General features: G+C 42.0%; 1 protein-coding gene across 1 annotated transcript; it reads right to left on the minus strand.

Moving 5' to 3' along the window:
- Positions 1 to 492: 492 nt before the first annotated feature.
- BPIFC (BPI fold containing family C) lies at positions 493 to 15,354 on the minus strand. The gene is made up of 15 exons (XM_010585365.1): positions 15,249 to 15,354; positions 14,750 to 14,861; positions 14,501 to 14,629; positions 12,912 to 13,067; positions 12,048 to 12,111; positions 11,175 to 11,235; positions 10,176 to 10,267; positions 8,090 to 8,263; positions 7,327 to 7,380; positions 5,845 to 6,015; positions 5,228 to 5,295; positions 3,849 to 3,891; positions 2,951 to 3,014; positions 2,130 to 2,206; positions 493 to 534 (listed from the first exon to the last, which is right to left on the minus strand). The coding sequence occupies exons 1-15, from the start codon at positions 15,352 to 15,354 to the stop codon at positions 493 to 495; spliced, it is 1,413 nt and encodes a 470-aa protein (XP_010583667.1).
- Positions 15,355 to 17,821: the final 2,467 nt, after the last annotated feature.

Below are 17,821 nucleotides of genomic sequence, written 5' to 3' on the forward strand. Positions count from 1 at the left end.
TGTTCCCATTGTAATTGGGACACTTCCCAGTCTGTTGTAGTTGTGGAGAGGGCTCACTTCATGCTTAGTGCATTGTGTTCAGAAGAAAGTTATTTAAGATCATTACAGTAGAAACAGATTAGCAGGCATGCTTGCCCTAGCAGCATTTTGACAACGTACTTTTCCTTCCTTTGAGAGACTGCAGCACCTTTCTGGAAGTGTATAGACAAGACTGTATTTCAAGAGAGGCATTAATCTTAAAAACATTTTTGCAGCGGTTAAACTCCAGAATAAATAATGTCAAGCATGTGTCATATGTTCTCCTCCACTGTACAGCCTAACCATTCCATCAGCTTTCTTTGCCTCCCCACATCCCCCCTTATCCCCAACCCGGATAACATCGCCCTTGTCAGAGCTCAATTTACACATTTCAGTGGAACTGGACAGTTTTTAGCCTTCAAAGTCACACTATTGTTTTGAAGTTCATGCTTAACAAATGGTCTCTCTTCTCCTTTAGTGTTTGTAGTGGACATCAGTAGAAATCAACACGTATCCCTGTGGGGAGAAGAACAGCCACTGAAGTGCTATGAATTACAAAGTGAAGGTGTTTCTTTGGTTGGTTTTGTTGTGGGCTTTTTTGGTTGTTTTTTGGTTTTGTTTTTGTTTTTAAATTTCAACTTGATCCTGGTGTTAAAGGTCAGAAAACCTACTGAAAACAGCTCAGCCTTGGAAGTAACAAGTTTTGTTAAACTCTGCCCTTTGAACTTTGCAAAAGATTCCCATCTTTCCGTGGGTGCTATCCCTTTGTACCATGCTAGCAACAGAAGGGACATCTAAAGATCATACAGCCTACACAGGAAAGTTCATCTGAGCCTTGAGGCAACTAGGCAATCATCACAAGGTGGGATTATTTTTTACCTAATTTGAGCCACCTAGGAATTAGCCATCTAACCTAAACTTGTCCTTAAAGTTTCCTCCATTGTCAGTGCATAGAGAGCAATGAACCTGCAGAGAGCAGCCCATCACAGTCTAATATGGTTATCTATGAAAAGTGGGAAGAATTGTCTTTCTTCCTATTGACCATAGCCAACAGACTGGGACTGGAAGTGGAGACTAGAATTAGCTTTTCAATAGGAATCCCATTCACGTTGATAGAGTACAGCAATTCTCCTGTGCCCTCTCTCATTCCTAGTTGCTGATGAGGAGACTGATTAAAGTGAGGTGAGGAATGGGCCCCACAGAACCACTAATATCTTTTGCTCATAATTAGCGTACAAGGTTGTTGGCAACTAGTGCCACTGCAAGTATTCTCCAAGCAATTATATTTTGTAGGGACTGCAAAGCTGGTTGCTGCCACGTATGTGGAATGCAAAGAAAGATTAAAAAACCCCTTTGTGTTTCTTTCCTGAGTTGTGCTTTGTGCTTAACCACAAACAAGGATTTGAGACTGTCTCTGCAAGAGCTGAAAATCACTGAGAAGTGGGTAAACAAGTGGAGAAATGTAAGTGGCTTACCCATTTTCTGGGCGTTCATTTGTCAGCAATGCCCTTGTACCGATTGATTGCCTAGCAACATTCTGTATGTTCAAACTAAGGGCTAGAGAGTGTTGCGAGAGGCACAGAATATGGCATGATTTGGAGAAGAATAACCAGAAGGCAAAGAATATTTTCTGAGAGCTCACTAACTACTACTGACCAATAGCCTCAGCTGTTATCACCAATTATTACCAAAATCCAGTCATTCTAGGTACATAAAATTGAATTCACCTCCCTCTTATATTTCAACTATTCCTGTTAAATTCATCAGGACAGCATGGATAGTGATAATTAATTTAATTTGATTGGCCAAACTTGAATGAAATGTTAAAGGTAAACCTGTTTTCACACCCAATTGCAACTTGAAAGGCTGAGCAAGCTGTGCATTTGATCACTCCATGGTTATGTATTTAATGCAGTTCTAGCTTTTCCTCTCAAAGAAAGATAAATTTGCTTCTAATAGAATTTCACCACTATTACAGATCTCGTTTTAAACCCATGGCTTTTTACTGCTTAACTAGCTCAAATCCAGCAATTTTCTTGTACAGACAGAAGGCAAATAAATGCCTAGACAAAAAAAAAAATATCCTTTTCATGAGAGTGTCAAAATCTCACCTGTACAATTGTAATGTGAGGTCTCGTCAAGGTAACATTGGCCAGATTGGGAAGAGGGAATCCTTTTGACAGTTTAGCTTAAAAAAATAGACAAACACAATGATTTAGGTATGCACTGGAAAGATATAAATACCTGCCCTTCAACAACCCTGTTTGTCCAGAGATTTCTAGGTCATTTACAACAATTAACCTCAGTCTCACAAGCAGCCCTGGGAGGTAGACACGATGCTCATTTACCAATGGGAAAACAGAATTACAGATGCTTTTCTCTTGGCAGAGTGTTGCAGCCAAACCAAGGCATTCCATGTTGATTTGTCCCTAGTGACCTGGGGGATTGTTAATACAGCTCTAGTGTCATTAGGACCTGTTCTCATTTGTCTCTATTAATTAAGGAAGGCAAAGTTCATCCCAGTACAGAGGGCTGGCACAAAGCTGTGTCTCCCTCCAGGGCCCTAAATAAGATTTATGAGAGGCAAAAGCCCTGTGCTGGTCTAATAAAGAGGAACACATTTCACACACTGTGGCCTCAGGCAGGTGTGCAGACTAGAGACATGCTTCTCACTGATGCATCAAGGCCGCCTTGAGTGAGGCAAAGGCCAATGAATTATGAATTTCCAAGCCCTTTTTGCAGAACAGTGCCAGTGAGAGGGCATACTTACACCCCTACAAATCAATCTTCCCCTTCCACTGCTTACTGGCTGATGGTCATTTTCCACTCAAGTTAATGGGAACTGGAAACTTAAGCAGAAAGTCAGTAGAAGTTCCTAGAATCATCCACTCTGCTGGATGCTTTTAAGTGATGCTTTGAAATAGAGCCTTACCATTAGCTGATGGAATGACTTCAGTCTGTAAAATGTAAGACAGGATGTTCTCCAGAAGCGAGATCTGCCACAGACAAGAAAACTGAGTTAGCCATCACTTTTTGATAGCGGTAGAACTGTCATGCCCTAATCCTGGATGGAATTAGTAGGCTCACGTTTGACTTTTAGTTCTCATTTGGCCCAAAAGAGTCATAATCTAAAGTGACTGTTGGATCTTAAGTCTTTGGAATGATGCAAAGGAAGTGAGATGCAAAATGCAAATGGCTCTGGTCATGCTTGGACAACATTTTCATTTAAAACAGCTTATTTCCTTTATTTGTGAGATAATTTATCACCAATAACAAAGCAGGACCAGAACAGTTTTAATTCTTTCTCCTCAGCTACTCAGAACTTGGTGATTATACTCAGAATTACATGACTCTCTGAGGAGGCAGGGTGTTCCCCTGCAAGGCTACAACTGCACTATTCCTGGCATCTGAGACCAGTATTTTGGCTCCCATTCCCTGCTGTAATTCCAAGCATCTGTGATGAGCACCACTGCCTCAGTAGTGCATGTGATCGCTTAGACAGCACACTGCTCAATCCGCTGCTACAGTTCAGATTACCACTGTGCATTTCACTGTTATGATTCGAGAGATCTCCCTGCTTACTGATGAAATATGATACACCAGTCAGGGAAACTACAGAATATCTCATCTTCAGAGCTCTAACTTGCCCCAAAGAATACACTTTTAAGTCAACAGCAGAGAGGTGGCTGCCAGAAGATGGGAAAAGAGCTACCCAGGAATGAAGCCAAATGATTTAGAAATACAAATAAAATTTAGCTGCTTACTCTTTAGCCTTGATATCACTGATATTCCTGGTTTGCATTTCCTATGTGCTTAAACTATCCGCTTACCTCGAAAAAGCCAACATTGGAGTGGGCTAGCGAGAACTGGAGCCTGAGAGAAAGAAGCGAAACAAGATGAATCACTAGAAAGGATAAACACACGTTATCCTAGTCATGTGCAGTGACTGCTGTAGAGCTCCAGGCCTTAAGAAACATCTGTGAAGAGACTTTGGAAGCAATATATTTTACACAATGCATACTGCCTCATAGAGAAAGAGGTGGTTTTCTTAGGGCATTGCTAAGCATGCATGCAAAAGAATATGCTAGAAGGGCTGTAGCCAGCAATGTTAGTGCGCTTCTCCCTCTGTGCTCTTTTTGGAAATCCTACTGACAATTGACTTTACCAGGGCTAGCATCAAGGATATGCAGGCTCTCAGATATTTTGCAAGGTTTTTTGTATATATCTACATAATGCTTTGATGTGAGCCTTACCGGGGTGGGAAGAGAAATTCTGTTCATCGTATGGTAATGCTGCTGATGGCTGTGTTGGTAATGTCTTTGTTTCCAAATTAAAATACTTATTCAGTACATATTCAAGTATCCAAACATGTGTTCAAAACATGATTTGTGAGTTTCCACAGAACCAGAGTCCCAGCTCTTAGCACACTCTAGATTTTTCCCTCTGAATGTTCCTGCAAAAAAATGCTAACAACATTATCCTCCTTAAATTCCTAAGATCTCTGTGCCCTGATGAACTCTGCATATTCTTAACCCTCTAACTGTCTTCCCAAGGGACTTTTGTGAAATCAAGGTCCCAATTCCCAGCTGCGGGGTCCTGGTATACAGAGCTTCTCTCTATAAAATGTGACATTTTAGATGTCTAAATGCCCAAGCCTCTGGTCTCCAGCTTTCTGACCCTTGGGAGTTGCAGTGCCTTAGCTGGAGAATCTTTGCTATAAGAATATCAGCATAGGGGAACTGTGGGGTCCAGATTCTTTACCGCGTCCTGGACTCCTCTGCACTTTCCTAGTGACACAGGTAGGCTAGAAAGCAGTTGCATCTTGCCAGCTGGAAAGGGATGAGGGAAGCTGTCAAATGATTCATGGTCATCACAACTGCCCTGCACACTTCATGTAGCTAGCCCAGAGGGGAGAGTAGATGTCAGGAACAGAAAAGTCCAATGAGACCACTGCCCTGCAGCAATCCACAGCTGGTGGGCAATCCCTCGGGGACTGTGGCAGTTGTCACAGAGAAGCTTCCTGACTCCTCTAAACTAACTGTACAGGTACAGCCACATAAAGAATTAGAGAATCTAATGCAGATGAACTCACCAGGGAAACACATTCATTAAATTATGGTTATCTTATCATGTGTGCCTAAACTGCTAATGTTGGGATTGCTAACACTTCCAAATGGCTGGAAATCCTTTCCATCCCAGCTTGAATTACCTGTTCAAACATAGTGAGCCCATCAATTTCTGGTCAAATATATTCAGAGCAATGCTGGTGTTGGCTGCCTGCAGAAGAAAGAAACCATGGATTACCAGACACAAAAACCAAGGACCCTTGCTGTGAATTAGTCACAAATACAGAAATACCATGTTCCAGTTATGTATAGAAGCTGTTTTATGTAGATGCAACTTTCTCCCTAGCCCATGGCCCACGCAAGGCTGCACACAGTAAATGTTTGCTTATCTGAATGGCACTGACAAGAGCTGCAATGTGCGTAATGAGATTTCACTGATCAAAGGCATTTTCAGTTAAATGAACAAGTTGCCAAGAGGCATGACTCATGCCTGCAGAACTGTCATTCCAGAGAACAAAACTTTGGTTAATCAGAGTTGCTATATGTTTGGATTTTTGTCCATCTATAGGAAAATATTCTTCACCATAGAAATATCCTATAGGTTAAGTGAGGCCACACAGGCACCACTTGTGACTAAAGGGCATTTGCACGTTTAAGGACTAGAAATCTGGCACTTTGTTTCTTGTACAGAGTTTTAACAGAAGGAAGGAACAAACATATTTAACCCTGAGTTAAACGTCACCTTTTTCACTGTACTTACTACATTCACTGTGAACAATGACTGGGTGGATGAGTCTGGCAGAACAGCAAACACCTCCATGGAGCCCCGAATCTCTACCGTGAAGGAATCCTGCTCTAAGCTGATGATAGGTATTTCAGTAGCCGTTAGCTTCAACATCACTGGGTAGCGTGTAACTGAATATTTCGCTACCTGTAAGGTTCCAAGACAAAAAAAAAGACAGAAAAAAGCTTTTCTTGGAGAACAGATGATAATACTGCATTTTCTCATTCTTGAAGCAATCATTTTGAAGTAGTTCCTTAAGATAAGGTTGAGGACAGCTGCTAACGTAAGAGTCTTTCAAGCAAGCAGAAAGTAGAAGTTTTCTGTGGTGATAAATTAACAGTCTTGGCCATATCAGGAATGCAGTGGAATGTTCCTTCCACTCTAGGAATACGATTTCTTCTGTATCACTTTGAGAGAAATTAAATACTTGTTTGTGAACATAGGAAAGGAATGGAACATGAATGTGACGTTTAAGTCACACAATAAAAGAGCTCACGAGTCATTCTGTTTGAGATTCACCCATTTCATGAGACAGGTTCCTGTTCTGGACTGTCCTCAGAGGAACCTTACTCTGTCCATTGCCTGGAGAGCAAGTAGGCTCACCAAGTTCATTACTTAGAATAGAGGGGGTGGAATATTAGCATCATGGCATTTTACAGAGAAGACCATATGATGACTGCCCTTGGAGCATTCTTAGATTTCTGAGGGAGGAACTTAATATCAACCGGGAAGCAAACAAGGATGTGAAGTTCTTTGAACCACGAGTCTAATTTCATTCAACCTTGGCATTCATGGCCTAGGGTCTCTTACAGTCATTTTTGGTTTCTCCATCTGTCTGAGAAGGCTGGTGGAAGCCTTGCATGCTCATATTCTCTGTCCTGTTATATTCATCTCCTCCACCTAAAATAAATGGAAATCCCGTGCATCTGCCTTGTCTGTTCTATAGATGTAATGTTTCCTGCCCATCTGTTAGCTTGGTTTCCTGCACATGGCCACTACAGTCCCTTCCCAGTTCTTTACTGGATTCCTTTCTGCTAGTCAGTCACAGGCTAGCAGTGAAGCAAAGACAATTATGCAGATCCAGGCAGGAGAAAGGTGTTATTTCTGAGCTGAGGCCCCCTCAGAAGTCTCTCAAAGCAGGACTCATGACTGAAAGCTTTTTCCTGCCTAGAGCTGGTTTTAGGTGGGAACAGCTGTGGCTTGGGCGCAGCGCCCAGAGTAAAGATTGATGTGCAAGGTTATGGGCCAAGTTCGGTAAGAGTACAAGTCATTCAACTCATTGTGGGGTTGGGAGGTGACAAGTCCCATCTCCTCTGCTGTTATGAGGCATACATGGGCCCACTTCTCCAGCACAAGAGCCCCACTGGCCCTGCAAGTCTTTAGGATACCCCAGCAGTGAGGTGTCTGACACCCACACTGGGTGGTTCCCTAAGAGTTTGTGGAAGTAATGATACTCACCTCAGGGATGATACTGCCAAATATCTCGGTGCTTATATTAAAATAGCTGCAAGTCTGGAGAAAAAAAAAATTATAAGAAAACAAATGAGTTTACCAGATTTGACCTTTGTGGTCAGCTTTTCTCTAAATGGATTATTACTGTCATTTCAATGAATCTTTGATTTTGTACCTCTCAGAAATATTCTTAAGGGATTCAGTATACTTGAAGCTGATTCCCAATAATATATGCCAAAATACTTCCTGGGAGAGCAAATGCTTAATATCATTATAGTTTGGGCTGCAATCTATAGGTTTTGGGACTTACTGAACCTCCTGGAGACAGGCTAGCCAAGTCTGCTACCCTCCAAGCCACAGCTATTGTGCTTTGACATATGCTTTGCTTTCATGGCCCCTGTAGTACTTTCAGTCTGTAAGGACCCCTCAGAAAACAGCCACTGAGGCTGCTAAATTCCCCAGAGTAAATCCTTTGTCCATCTCAGAAAAGTCTATGCCTCAGGTCTACAGAACCCTTCTTTTTTGTACTAAAACTGCCAGTATTTGGTACCTTGCTCAGTGGAACTAGGCACCCTGGCTATGGCCTGAGGCATCTGTATAGAGCATAATAAAAGAGCGTAACAGTACCCCAGTGATTCTGATCTACTGTCTCAGGACTTCACAGGCCAATTAGCAGCTTTATACTACCACGTACTGACAACTGGCAGGCCAAAGCCCCATCTTGGATGACCCGAGCCACTCTGACCCTATTCCTCTGCATCCTACTCACCTCCTCTGCAATGGTGATGCTGAAGGCCCCTGCAGTGTAGTAAGCAAATGAGGAGGTCTGAAAGAAATACTCAGAGAAGGCAAGGTGGAGCATGGAGTCGCTTTGGTCTGGGATGGTGAAGGGAGCTGCCACATAGGGAGGGCCAGTGTAGTTTCCAGCTGGGTAGACTATCCCCTGAAAGGTATTGGCAGAGATAAAAAAATCAGAGTGAAAATACACCTTTAAAGTGACTGCAAACAATTAATGCCACTTTCCTTTCCCTTGCTCAAGCTATTAATTTGGTGTATAAGTGGGTACATAGCCTTTGTAGTACATCCTGAAGCCTTGGTGCTTTCAAGCAGATGGTGAAGACGAATTCCAGAGATTTGACACCTTCACAGATGACACCTGAGATCTATTTTTTGAGATGCTGATCAGCTACTGAAGACAGTCTACCACCTCAGAAAACAAAGCCTCTAAATTAAGGGTCTACATATTGCATGAAGAGCATGACTAAGGCTCCTCCTTATTGAAAAGCTTTACTTTATCCTTTCCGCATCTGTAGGAATTTAAATCTGAGAACTGCCACCTAGAGCTATCCAATGGCCTCAGTTACAAGATGGATCTCTAAAACCATAGGTCTTTCTAGGTCAGAATCAGCACCTTATTCTACCCAGAAGCAAGTTGGTAACTTGTGCAGACAAAAGAATGCCTATGAGAGAGAAAGGAAAGTTAAGTCAGACAATCCTAAAAACACCTATGTTGTCTTTTGCACTGCCCATGGTATGAGCCAAGGCTTGCAGATCTAATACTTCCAAACGCACCCCAGATGAAACAAAAAGAAAAAACTGATTTGAAGTGAGGAAGGCACTCGGAGATTAAGATTTTTTTATATCCCTTTTATTAGTTCCCCTTTTCTGTTTCATCTCAAATGTATTCTGTGTGTCTTTATTTTCTTAGCTCCTCCCCATCTACATCTAAATTTTGTGTTGCCTTTTAAGGACTACCAAAACGCTTACAAAGTGCTGAGTTGCTTTGCCCATGACTTCCCCATTCAATCCTCACTTGCTGGATTTAACAGTCACTCGCTTTGTATTTTTCCCCCATGTTGCATCTTATGGGGGAGAGTAGCCTTGTAAACAGCCATGACAATTACCTCTCTAGTCTACCTCAAATCCCTGCTTAAAATCTAGTTGCTACAATACCCAGAAGAGCTTGACAGCAGCCGCAGATGTGGTGTGCCGAGACCAGTGTCTACCATACTGACTGATGCTGGCTTATTGTTCCTTTGTGTTCCTGCCTCTATTGTTTCCCTGTTGTCTCTTGTTTATACTTAATTTATAAGATTTTTGTGACAAGACTGTCTTTTTGTTCTCCCTTTGTAGAGCACCTAGTGCAAGGCATCTTAAAGTTAATTAAGGAACTTAGATACTATGATGAGGATAACTACCATCAACCAAATCACCTTACACAGAATGACAATCAAGCCATTCTAGAATTAGGAACTAGTCTGATTTTAGTTTTAATACATAAGGAGATTTTTTGCTTTATTTGAAAGAAACTTTGAGGCCTTTGAACTCAGCAGCACTCCTTGGGCTCCCATGCTTTTTCAAGGGTCTTCTGTCTTCCTATTCAAGATGCCAGAGGCTTAATTCTTGCTCCTATAGTCTTGCTCTTTCTTTTCCTCTCTCATCTGACAGCAGAGACATCTAGTTAGTGCAAGGTGTAGAGATCTTCCCCTGACTGACTGAACAAAGAAGTCCCAGATATTAATGAACAGCGAGAGAAGGATGAAATTGAATACCTTTTTTCTCTCCTTTCCTTTTCTCTTTTTCTTCTAACTTGCTTAGTCAACTTTTACTGCTCTCTATGCGCTATAACCAATCCAACAGCAATTAAAAAAAAGGATGTGGCTTTTAAATAATTAATTTTACAACAGGATTGTTAAAAATTATTACAATACCAAAAGCAATAGTGCTTTGAAATGTCTGTCTTCTCAGATACTAAGTCTTAATGTTCAGAACAGCAGTCATGTTCATCTTAGAAAGTGGATCATACAATAACAAAAACCATAGCAATCTTGGCAAATAGCACTACAGGCAATTACCTTTAAGTCCAGGTCAATGAATGGTTGGAATACTGCTGGCAAGCTATTTAAGGAGTAGTCTACTTCAGCCAAATCATCAATCGGCATTAGGACTGTAAGGGTGGTAGATAAGACAAAATACCCAATATTATAAAAAGCACAGATACAATTTTACAATTGTAAAGTACACAGTTTTATGTATACTTAAAACTAGCCAGTTCCTGAAGGAGAATGACACAAGTTCTTCCAAAGAGTAGGGAGAAATACAACCAGGGACCTCCTAACATGCATTCTGACCTAAGGCTTGATGTTTCTAGTGGCACCTTCTTTAAAGCACCTTCTTTAGTTTGTCTAATGTTTTCTCATTGAAGAAAAGTAAATTTGGTCTAACCAAAAAAAGGAAATGGCCATACCAGTGCTTCAGGGCATAAGGAGGTGTTGGAATTTCTTGTCAAGCAGTTCTGAGAGCATCCAGAGTGCCTCTAACTTGCAAATACTTTCCCAGAAAGGTGGGTGCCTGATCTGCTTAGGTACTTGTGTTTTGTACATGGTATCTTCCCAACACTTTGGGTGTCTTAAACGCCTACAAATCTAACCCAAAACAGTTAAAGTGAGAAGCTTTTTTACAAAGGAGCTTTTTCATTTTGCTTTTGGCAAATCTGATAAATAGGCAAGTAAAACTTAAAAGTTCCAGGCAGGCTAGGAAAGCAGGCTTCAGCTTGTGAAGTGCTATACGTGCAGGAGGACGCAGAGCATGGGAAGGAAGGGAAAACTGCCTTAGCATCAGTGCTGTGTGGCCTTTAAGTGGCATTTCTGACAACAGAAATGCACACTGCCACATTTGCAAGTTGAGAATCGCTCCCAAGTCCTTGGCTTCTCAGAAATATCCTTTTCTTGCCCAAGTACCACTCCCTTTATTTAACTGTGGTCTTGTAAGCAAGGGAGCAGACAGATCGGAGCGTCTGGTACCACTGAACTGGAGAGAGAAAGCAGAAGGAAAAGATGTCACTAGTGACTCACCATTCAGTGATCGGAGGTCTTCATCTATCAACTGGATCCCAGATCTGATGTTGGGACATGACTGTATAAAATCATACTCAAGTTATGGCCTGATTAGCATGGACCTGTAAGCGCCTCTTACCTGTGTGCCAGCAAATCTTTCTGCTTATGTTACACACACTGCAGCATTTGTTTGTCAGAACGCCTAAACTAGCTTTTCTACAGCTAACTGGGTCCCCAAGTTTTCTACCTGATGCAATGTAAACACGTCCTATGTCAGAGCTGCCTTTAGGCAGCAAAGTGAAGAGTTGTCAAAGGCAGCCTGATGGGGGTGACAAAACCACAGCCTTAATAGCACAAGAAGGAGACAGAGATCTCACATTGGTCTCACAGGAGAAGGGATCCCTGTCCTGGGGCAGAATCACAGCCATCTCAAGCTCTGGCTCCTCTTAGAGGCCCTGGGCAGGTTGTCATCAGAACTATGCACCTCTTTGATAGATGAAGTTTAAATGTTGGACTATCAGGTCAGGTACTACAACATCTCTATGCATCATCCAATACATGTTTCGTCTGCTGAGTATAAAAATTACCCCAAACCCAGGATACCTGTAGGTACACAAGCAGAGATTTATTCTGTACTGGAATGGGGAAATAACTAACTTTTCCAGCCCTACTGCTGCCTTGGTTGAACCTAGCTGTGGACTAGTCAATATTTTGGCCATGAACTTGGCACTTTATCTGGAAGCATTTCTGGTTGGCAAAATGGTGACTCTGCTGATCAGACCAGAATAGAACTTTATTATTTTTCTAGTTTGTCCTTTGCCAAGTTCACAGCACTGACTTGTGAAAGTCATATTCCTTAAACCACTCCCCTACACAATTTGAAAGGCTTACATTAGTGACCAGGCTCCTGTGAATAGGTTTCTTCAGATACTTGATAAAGAAGTTATGCAGGAAGCTAGAGGAGAGGAAGAAAGCAATTCATGGGTCAAGTACGACAGCCATTAACAGGAAATCTGGTATCTCTTCAGAACATGAATTTAATGGCCTCTGAGTGTGATATTCTAGAACACAAGGGAGCTTTCTGAAATGTAACAACTCTCAGAGAGCCACTGTCTCAAAGGAGATAATTTCACCAGTAGGCATCTCAGCAATTAGCCTGGGTAGATTCATTTTTATGAATAAGGAATTCTTCATATTACCACCATCATGTATGTACAAACAGAAAAAATAAGTAGCCTCTGCACTAGCAACTTCCAATACAAGTAAAAACAAACAAACAAACACACAAAAAAACCCCCAAACCAGGTGACGAGAGTTGTATTCAGACAGTGAGAGAAGTACAAGAAAACAATGAAATAATGTTACACAAGGCTGTAAACAGAGGCCCAACAGAGAGCAGTCTGGTTCTGTTCTGTTTTATAGAACTGTGACTAAGAACATTAAAGCATAGTACAAGCCTGTAGCTTCTACCTAGGGTTAAAGATTAGAGCAGTAATTGGCAAGAACTGAGTGCTCAAGAAGTACAAGGGATTGTTTGATGCTGTCTTTATCCTCTACTCAAGTTACAGTGTGCACAAATACAAGGACAAAGGTCAAATTTGGCCATTTGAACACTGGATTAGGGCCCTGATTCTCATCTGTGGAGCCCATAGACTCCTAAAAGCAATTCTGGGTGCCCTATTTTGTGAAGTTATCTTTGTGCCATTCATTGACAGTTATTTTCTCCCACAGCATATACAGATCTCTTCCACTTACCCACTTTTTCCACTCAGCTTAATGTCTATATCACCAGAAGTTGTCCGGCAGCTGGTAAGTGCTATTGATGTATGACCTGTATTATCCAGGGGTGTTGAAAAGATTGCAGTAACAAACACCTTTGAAATGTAGACTGTGCTTCTTCCACTGTCTTTGCTGCATGAAGTAAAAATATATAAACAACCTATTTTTAATGAATGTTCAAGAGTGACTCTCAAACAGACTCTTTTCTGTTCACTGAAGATGAAGTTACCTGAATACTTTTTATTGCATTGTTTATAATGAAAATAGATTTTAATGGGATCTGCGAAGAATCAAGTATTCTACACAGATTTCCAGCTAGAAGTTTTGGAAAATGGTGGATTTGGGAAAGTAAATAATTCACTTTTTTAAAAGTATTTTGTACGATTTACAAGACCTGTGCCCACAGCAGAGGGAACTGGGATAAGCCTGATACAAGATAGGGCAAGAGAGCTGTACTGGGATCTAATCTATTGGTGTTTGAAGAGGGTCCATACAAACCCATGTCAGAGCCTGGAGTGCCCCAATGGGCTCTGTGCCCCCTTCCCCACCCCTCCAAAGGGTTTGGCAGCCCATGCTCAAGACCAGCTCCAGTATGGCGAAGCTGTGTTATTTTGGATCAAGTTGTTCATACCTTGGTTGTGAGAAACAGCTGTGAAAAGCCTCATTGGCAGTCTCTACCCTTGGTTTGTGAGCTGCATTGGAGCTCAGGTCTTTGCTCGAGCTGTGTTGTAGGTACACCCATGTGTGACCACGTACTTAGTCAATTTGGACGGTGCTTTGCTGGCTTGACTTCCTGGCTTTGCCTCATTCTGCCCCTCCATTATGGACTTGCCTGGCAATCTGGACTGGTGGCAGTTCCTAGTCACTGCCACTAACCTGCTCTTTTTGCCAGTCTTGGGTCCTTGCCTCCTGCCATGCCATCCCCCTCAGCTCCAGGGTCCCCTCCCCTTGCAAGCAGCCAGTCCTCACTGTTCCTGACAGCAGCAGCCCAGAAGTGCAGATCAGAGACTGCTGTAATTCAGTCAGTTTAGCAATATAGGTAATGGGAGTCGGGGGGAAGAGGAAGAGGGGTTTCTTTCCTCTGAAACAGCCTGGGACTAGGAAGGTGTGGAGCCTGCTCTAAGGATATTGCCACTTCGTTGTCCATTTTCCATCAGCTTTTGAACTGTATCTCTTGGAGGCATAGCACAGGGTTTCTAACAGTGTAGCTGCACTGGGAGGGTTTATTATACCAGACTGTGATCCACCATACTACAATTTTTCTAAATGTGTCATTAGCTGGCAGGCTGGACAACGACAGCATTCAGCTAAAGCGTCAATCCTTTACTATTCACAGAGGGGCTTCTCAGCCATGGGTTTTTATCAGCGCTCATGGCTGAGGGGGCAGGGGCTGTCTCCCACCAGCAGACCTGTGGAGAAAGACTAGTCTGTACTCCTGGGTTACTGATACTAGCTGTTAAAGAGCACCTTTGCCATGAAGAGGTCACAATAAAAACTAAACTTTGCATTTTTAACTTTGTATTCTCCATCAAGAAAAATCCCAGCACACATGAAGCTGTACGTACAACATCCAGGTCCTTATGTTCCAGTTCATATCGATGGTTAGAGAAGCATTTCCAATCACCAGTTTTATCCCAGTCCCAGGTATGAGGGAGATGGAAGCACTGGGGAATTCAACAGCAGTGATGTGTATTCTAGAGAATGAGGGAGATAAGGGGTAGAAAAGAAAAGTTTATATTTCACGAGTCAGGGTGAATGCAAAACAAGATTCAAATTTCAGTCAAACACAAATTGCCCCCGGAGAGAATACTTACCTTGAGATGTTGTATTTGACATTACCAAGCCCAAATTTCTCATAGCCAGTCAAATCAGGGAAATGGTCCTTCTCCATATTCTGCTTCAGGATTTCCAGCCCAACCTCCTTGGCTACAGGAAAACAGCAATCAGTTCAGTTGCCTTTGATACTGCCTGGGAGTTTATAGTTTTTATGCCTCTGGCTTAGATGGGATGGACACAGAGTCAGAAAGAAGAGGGTATCTCATTTGAGACCCAGCAGTGGTATTTCAGATCTCACTTCTAGTCATGGCAAGAGTTGGACTTACTGATTCATTATCTGAGATCAAATGAACCTCGATATGATGTACAATGCTGTCAAGCAGCTTACTGTATGGGCTATATTGTGCTTTTAAACTTTCCTTTTCTTTATAGCCTGTGATCAGGTCATTTCTCTCCACTGCCGTTGCTTCCCAAGATGCCTGTCATACCAGGATTCAATGCAATACCACCACCAGACCATGAAAACATCACACATACCATATTCCAACCCCTTCTGGGTGATCCTCACTTTGAGTCCGGGGTTGGCGTTGAGTTGCCCACCGAGCAAACTTAAGAAGAGGAGAGAACAGCAAATCTTCACCATCTTCCTTGTTTTTTACAGGACCTGTTAATAAATACTTATAATGATAGCAGAAGTTGTTCATGCTGTCACATGGTGGCTGTACTCCCTTTTCCCTCCCTGGAGCGAGCTGTTCTGACACCAGCTTTCCCTCCAGAATGGATAAAGTAGAAAGCCCAGCAACAGTGGAAGAGAGGACCTGTTCTGCACAGACTGTTAGCAAAATGGAACTCCTTGGGGTAGAGGAGAAAAGTCAGCCTATTCACTGTCAGAGGGAGTGGAGAAAGCACTTGGGATACATCCTCCTGGACAAACCCTGTTGAAAGGGAAGTGGCACTGAATTTTTAAGCTGTAATTTTTTTTCCCTCTAGTTAGTGAAATAAGTAGCTTATTTTCCCCCAAATGTCTGGAGCTCTCAGTGACTCCTGGTGATTCAACGGTCACTGGGACTTAGCATTTTGGAAAACCTGGTCAGGTCATTTAGTTATAAACATAGATAAGCACACCTTAGGAACCACATATTAAGATCTTAGCCACAACTTTGAGAAGCCCTTTATGTTCCCTCCCAAAAGTCAACAAAAGAAAATAATTTTGTGCCAGCAGACAATGTTTTCATATCCCCTAGTCTGCATTTTAATAAATATATTAAGTTTTATCCAAAAACTCTCCTTGCAAACTTCATGGTCAAATGGACATTTATTTTTGCTTTTTTCATTCCCATTAAACCACTTTTTTGCCCATGGAGAACCACAGCCTTGTTCTCCATTCACAGATAGGGACTTCAGTGTTCAAAATATTCTATAAGAACAAATAAATAAAGGCAACACAAGTGCCTTTACTAATAATTTACATATTATTACTTGTCTCTTGTTTCCCTTAACTTGTTTGGGCTCATCAGCAACAGACTCTGCTCTTTTATCATTTCCTTTCAAAAATTTTAAGGCGATACTTATAGCCTGGGACAGTGACTTAATGTCCAGGACAAAAAAAAAAAAGAAATCATTTATTATTCAGAGAAGCTTGCCCTTCCCCAATATACTTGTGTGGGACTGTTTTTATTTAATTAGAGCCATTCAAAAGTTAGGTCTCTCATCTAAGACAGTCATCTTTACAGTGGGGAGGGATACATCCCACCTATCTTAAAACAAATTGCCCTATGGGGACTGCTGCTCATCTTCCTCCTGTAACTACAGGATTCAATGTCTACCTCTGAGATGGGTCCAGGTAGGTAAGCTGAACCTATACCAGATAGATAGATAGATAGATAGATAGATATTATGTGCCAGTGGTGACCAATCAGTGTATGGTTGTGGGGTGATTCTTCAATTAACGGGGAGCCCCCCCAGTGCCTGGTCATTCTTCACTAGAGAACATGCTCCCAAAGACACAGATACCTTCTGAAAGACACCCATCTTCTGGACGATGACAACAAGTAACTTGTCAATAACTAGAGACAATTTACTTTCTGACAGTAAGTTTTGCTAATGGCAGCTTTTCTATAATACCGCGAGCGAGACCTGTCACTCCCTTTGATGGCATGAAAAAAACCAACAGCACGCACACCCCCTGCCTCCCCCCCAAAACCCCACCCCCCCAAAAACCAAGCAGAAACAAGCAGAAACCCACAATAAAGAAAAGGTAGGGGTGGCACCACTGACTGGCTATGCAGTGGATGATCACTTGGCTCTCCCTACCTTCTCATGCATGTCACACAGCAGTCCTCGGTGGCTCTACAGGATTTACCATAGGGGTAGTGAATAGGTGAAGCAAATTCCCATCCCAGGGACTTCTGTGACTGGATTTAAATTGAGATGGAGCTATGCTGTATGAACCACGGGCTGCATACAGTGTGAAAGTCAGAGGCCGTTGCTGCCAGCAAGGTCTCCTGGGGAGAGTGGGAGAAGCCAGCTTGATGGAGAAGTTTAAAACCAAACTGGACAAAATCAGAGAACAGTTTTGAGTTTTTTTTCCCCCCCCCAGAGTTGGGAGCAGTTCTCTGTGGAGTTATCTGTCATTTGAGGTTGATAGCGTGAATGGCAAACAGGTCACATTATTACCGTTTTCCTTATTCCCAGCTACTACACTGCATTATGGACAGCTGAAAATACATGACAGTGTCTTTTCTAGCTTTATGTTTACGTAAAAAATTTCTTTAGTTACCACAGGGCTGTTGGACAGCTGGGATGAAACCATCTAGAAACACACAATTGCCTCTCTCCTAATACCTGGAAAGTTGTTTTGATGTTGCTACATCTTTTGCTAGCTGTTTCATTATCAGAGGTAATAACATACCACGAACCTCTAAAATATTTTCAGTCATGATCACAACTTAAGCAAACTGTAAAATTATGAGATAACATTGACTTCATTTTTGTGTAACAGTTCCAAGTAAGCCCACAGAACACCTTTGCCTTTTAGTAAGACTAATTTCTTTTTAATTTTAATGGACAGAAATTGAGACGTGAAAGAAACACACTTCATGCGTAGAACA

Source organism: Haliaeetus leucocephalus, unplaced genomic scaffold (genome assembly GCF_000737465.1).
Source record: "Haliaeetus leucocephalus isolate CR32 unplaced genomic scaffold, Haliaeetus_leucocephalus-4.0 Scaffold101, whole genome shotgun sequence".
Taxonomy (NCBI): Eukaryota; Metazoa; Chordata; class Aves; order Accipitriformes; family Accipitridae; genus Haliaeetus; species Haliaeetus leucocephalus.

Excerpts from the sequence above, each read along its gene's own strand:
- BPIFC (XM_010585365.1), bottom strand. The coding sequence starts at position 15,354 with ATGGTGAAGATTTGCTGTTCTCTCCTCTTCTTAAGTTTGCTCGGTGGG. Across the intron at positions 7,381-8,089 it reads GCATCACCATTGCAGAGGAG|ACTTGCAGCTATTTTAATAT; the intron begins GTGAGTAGGATG and ends TTTTTTCTCCAG. Across the intron at positions 2,207-2,950 it reads AGTCATTCCATCAGCTAATG|CTAAACTGTCAAAAGGATTC; the intron begins GTAAGGCTCTAT and ends TATTTTTTTAAG.